Here is a 3,858-nt window from a genome sequence, read left to right as displayed (position 1 = left end):
CATTCCGTTCCGCTCCTGTATTCCAAACACAGCTGCTTAGCTTGCAACATATTGCAAAGATACTGCGAGTATCTGCAAAATTTTTATACCTTGTGATCATAGACAAAGTTAATAGCTTTGCATTCAATACAAATATGTATACCTTTATCTGTAACATTCTCTACTCATTTTCATGTTAAAGGGGTAATTCACCTTTAAGTTATCTTTTAGTATGGCCTATACTTAGCATCTTTTTGATTGGGCTTCATTTTTTTATTTTTATAGATTGTGAATTATTTGGCTTACTCTTCTGCCTCTTTCCAAAACTCTGATGGGGGTCATTGACCCCAGTAGCCAAAAAACGATTGCTCTGTGATGCTCCACATTTATTGTTATTGATACATTCTATTACTTATCATTCTATTCAGACCCTCTCCTATTCATATTCCAGTCTGTCATTCAAACCACTACTTGGTTTCTCTGGTATATTGGTCCCTAGCAACCTGACAGCTGCTGGAATTCCGACTGGAGAGCTGCTAAACAAAAAGCTAAATAATTCAAAAACCACAAATTAAAAAATGAAGACCAATTGCAAATTGTCTCAGATCTGAATAACTACATCATATTTAAAGATTATTTAACAGTGAACTACCCCTTTAAAGGTGATGCTAACACCCTCCTATTTCTAGAAATAGGAGGAATATATTCTTCACTGTAATATAAATTGCTTCTGGCTGATCAACCGTTTGATCGCATATGTTTTTCTATCAACTTGCATATATTTTTGGATAATTTAGGGCAAGGTCACTATGGCCCTACCAGCTAAGGGCAATGGCACATGGCCTGTTTTGGAGTTCTTTGATGACCACTTAATTTTCAAGTGTATACACTATGTGCTATTTCCCAAAAAGCCCTTATTATATAACAGCTGATGTGCCAGCTATAGAGATTATTCCCAATATGTAATAAAAGGAGCAACATTTGCCCTAGGAGCAGTAACCCATAGAAGCCAATAGGATATTTGCTTTTTAAATGGGTAACCAGTAAATGCTACCTGCTGATTGGTTGCTATGGGTTATTGCTCCTGGGAACACTTAGTGCCCTTTATTCCATAACCCCTATAGAGTCTCTTTTCATTTCTTTCTTTACTGTAGGCTAAATTTCAGTTTATCTTATAATGACCAGTAAGCTAATCAACTTGGCCACTACATGAATGGTCCAACTGAACTGATTTAACTAGTGACCTGTGTGCTGCCATCATGTTCCAGTTTGGAGAGGTCATTGGCTACGGCGATTTTGTCTTTTGACAAAATCGTTTGTTCTGGAGCTCAGCAAACATAAACATTAGATGGTGATTATTGAATTGTTTGACCAAAGATCAACCCATGTTTAACCAGTTTAATGCCTCATTATCTATTTCATGCAATGGAATCTCCTGTGACTGAAAGGTATTAGAATCCTAAGTGCATAACAATTGAGCAGGTTGGCAGCTGAAACTAGATATTGTTAAATCTAAAAGTGATCATGTGACATATTTTTGAACCATGGAGATACGCCAAGCTTTATCTGCTAATGACAAAACAGGTTGCAGTGGTGCCCTGCATGCCTTCTATCCATAATTAGCTAATTAAACATTGCGTGTTTGCATCTGGCCGATTCTCTGGGTACATTTCTAGGGCTGGCATTCATTCTTAGAATCTGAGGCATTTGGATCCAAAAGTTAAGAAGCTGAAAAGAAGCATGGTCCAAAATATCAGGGCCATACCCCTCTAACAAGTTGACTGGTTGGGCTTCTTTGAACACTTTCGGAAGAGAGATAAAGCTCGGGATGTTGATATTGCCGAGAAAGAAGTGCAATAGCCTTTGTTTCTCCAAGCATTCCTTCAAAAACAAAACAAGGTCCTCCATTCTCTCCATGAGCAAGGAATCATCCCACTGTTCCACAGGGATTTTAAGAAGAAGATAGAAAAGGGCAGTTTTCAGAACATAAGAAGAGAGTATGGCTTTCCACTGGGAGTAAACAAATGGCCGCAATGTTTTCCCATTGAGGTCCCTTAGGCCCTTCATGATCTGCAGGCACTTCAGGTGGCAGGAGTTTAATGGTGCTTGATCCTTGAACCAGCTCATAAGCCTTTGCTCATGTTTGGAGAAGTTGATGCCCCAGTAAATATCCAGGTTTATAGAATCCTGACTGAATGCTTTATTCCAGGGTTGGGCGGTCAGGAATACAGAGTCCCCCAGGTGAAAAGCAGGGATAAGCCTCACAGACATGGAAATGTGGCAACACACATAATCTGATCTGGGCAGGATTTTAAGAATGAGTTTTTCGTCACACACACACAGCGTGATGTGGCACCTTTCCTCAAAATGGTACCTGATGACATTAAGACACCTCTGTATCTTCCAGTGGAACCACCTTAGCACTAGAGCCGATGACAGCTGATGTTTCTGGTCTATCTCTGCACAGAAGCATTCGTTGAATTGCTTGTAGGTCTTTACCCACTCTGACTTTTTGGGTGCCGCCACCTGGCACATGATGCCACCTTGCAAAATGGGTGCAACTGACTCCTTGTTGTTTTCTTTTAAAAGAGGTTCAAACTTGAGACTTTGGGGCATCTTGAGGGGAACTAGGATGTCGAAGCAATCTGGGCTGTTAATTTTATGCTGCTCATAAGCACTGCCCACCTGCACAAAGTCTCCTCTGAATGTGACGCCGCCATCATGCTGCTTGGCTTTGCCCACCTTGATCAGCTCCCCCACAATCTGACTAACATGAGCCTTGCTATGTCCCAGGACATGGGGGGAGAGCCTGATGTGCTGCTCATAGTAGGTTTCCAAAACGTTTCTCCGGTGCTGTTGCTGATGGTGGTGCTGTTGCACGCTCAGACTGCAGGGGGGCCCATAGTGGCGGCGGGGGAAGGAGCCGCACCATCTCAAGACGATGTAACAGAGTAGGAACACCAGGCAAAACTTAAACCCAACTTGTAAGTGGTTAAATCCATTCTCTGGGCAGCTTCCTTCTCCTTGTGCCACGCCATCTCTTCTCCAAGTCACAAACAAGCACCATATGCCTGTGAATAGGAAGGCGACCAGCAGCCAGAATACTTTCAAATTGAGAGAATAGACTGGCATTCTGTCAGGGCTAAGTCCGTATAGTGTCCATTTTAGGACATTTGTGTGCAAAGTTACAGTGTGTCCTGTTCCCTCTCCAGGCTAAAATCTCTGTGTTGTTATTTCTTTATCGAGCTCCCCGGTTAATTCCAAGTAATCCCCCTATGTGTAAGAAATTGTTCCGGGCTGCAGCAGACTTTCTCTGTCCCGCTCCCTACTCCCTCCGCCCACCACCCTCCGTCCTACTACTTGCTCCCTCCCCCCAGCTCCCTCTGTAATACTCCCTCCCCCCACCTCGCTCTGTCCTGCTCTCTGCTCTCTCTGGCCACCACCCTCCCTCCATCCTGCCTCCTTATTCCTCCATGCTGCAGTATTCTACCTGCCTGTTAAACATTATTCTGGGCTGCAGCATACTTTCTCCTTACTGCCCCCTACTCCCTCCATTCTGCTCCCTAAATCCTCCACCTGCTCCCTACTCCATGATTTGTTCATGCTGCAGCATTCTACCTGCTCCCTACTCTCTGATTTGTTCCTGCTGCAGTGTTCTATCAGCTCCCTACTCCGATTGGTTCCTGCTGCAGCATTCTACCTGGTCCCTACACTCTGATTTGTTCATGCTGCACCATTCTACCTGTACCCTACTCTCTGATTTGTTCCTGCTGCAGTGTTCTATCTGCTTCCTACTCCGATTGGTTCCTGCTGCAGCATTCTACCTGGTCCCTACACTCTGATTGGTTCTTGCTGCAGCGTTCTACATGCTCCCTACTC

The 3,858-nt window shown here is 43.6% G+C and overlaps 1 protein-coding gene across 1 annotated transcript; it reads right to left on the bottom strand.

Annotated features, from left to right (window-relative positions):
* Positions 1-373: 373 nt before the first annotated feature.
* On the bottom strand, positions 374-3,328 carry itpripl2.L (ITPRIP like 2 L homeolog). The gene has a single exon (XM_018236339.2). The coding sequence runs from the start codon at positions 3,109-3,111 to the stop codon at positions 1,603-1,605; it is 1,509 nt and encodes a 502-aa protein (XP_018091828.1). The 5' UTR covers positions 3,112-3,328; the 3' UTR covers positions 374-1,602.
* Positions 3,329-3,858: the final 530 nt, after the last annotated feature.

This window comes from Xenopus laevis, chromosome 9_10L (genome assembly GCF_017654675.1).
Source record: "Xenopus laevis strain J_2021 chromosome 9_10L, Xenopus_laevis_v10.1, whole genome shotgun sequence".
Classification (NCBI taxonomy): domain Eukaryota; kingdom Metazoa; phylum Chordata; class Amphibia; order Anura; family Pipidae; genus Xenopus; species Xenopus laevis.
This window is presented reverse-complemented; position numbering and strand designations above follow the sequence as displayed.

Excerpts from the sequence above, each read along its gene's own strand:
- itpripl2.L (XM_018236339.2), bottom strand. The coding sequence starts at position 3,111 with ATGCCAGTCTATTCTCTCAATTTGAAAGTATTCTGGCTGCTGGTCGCC.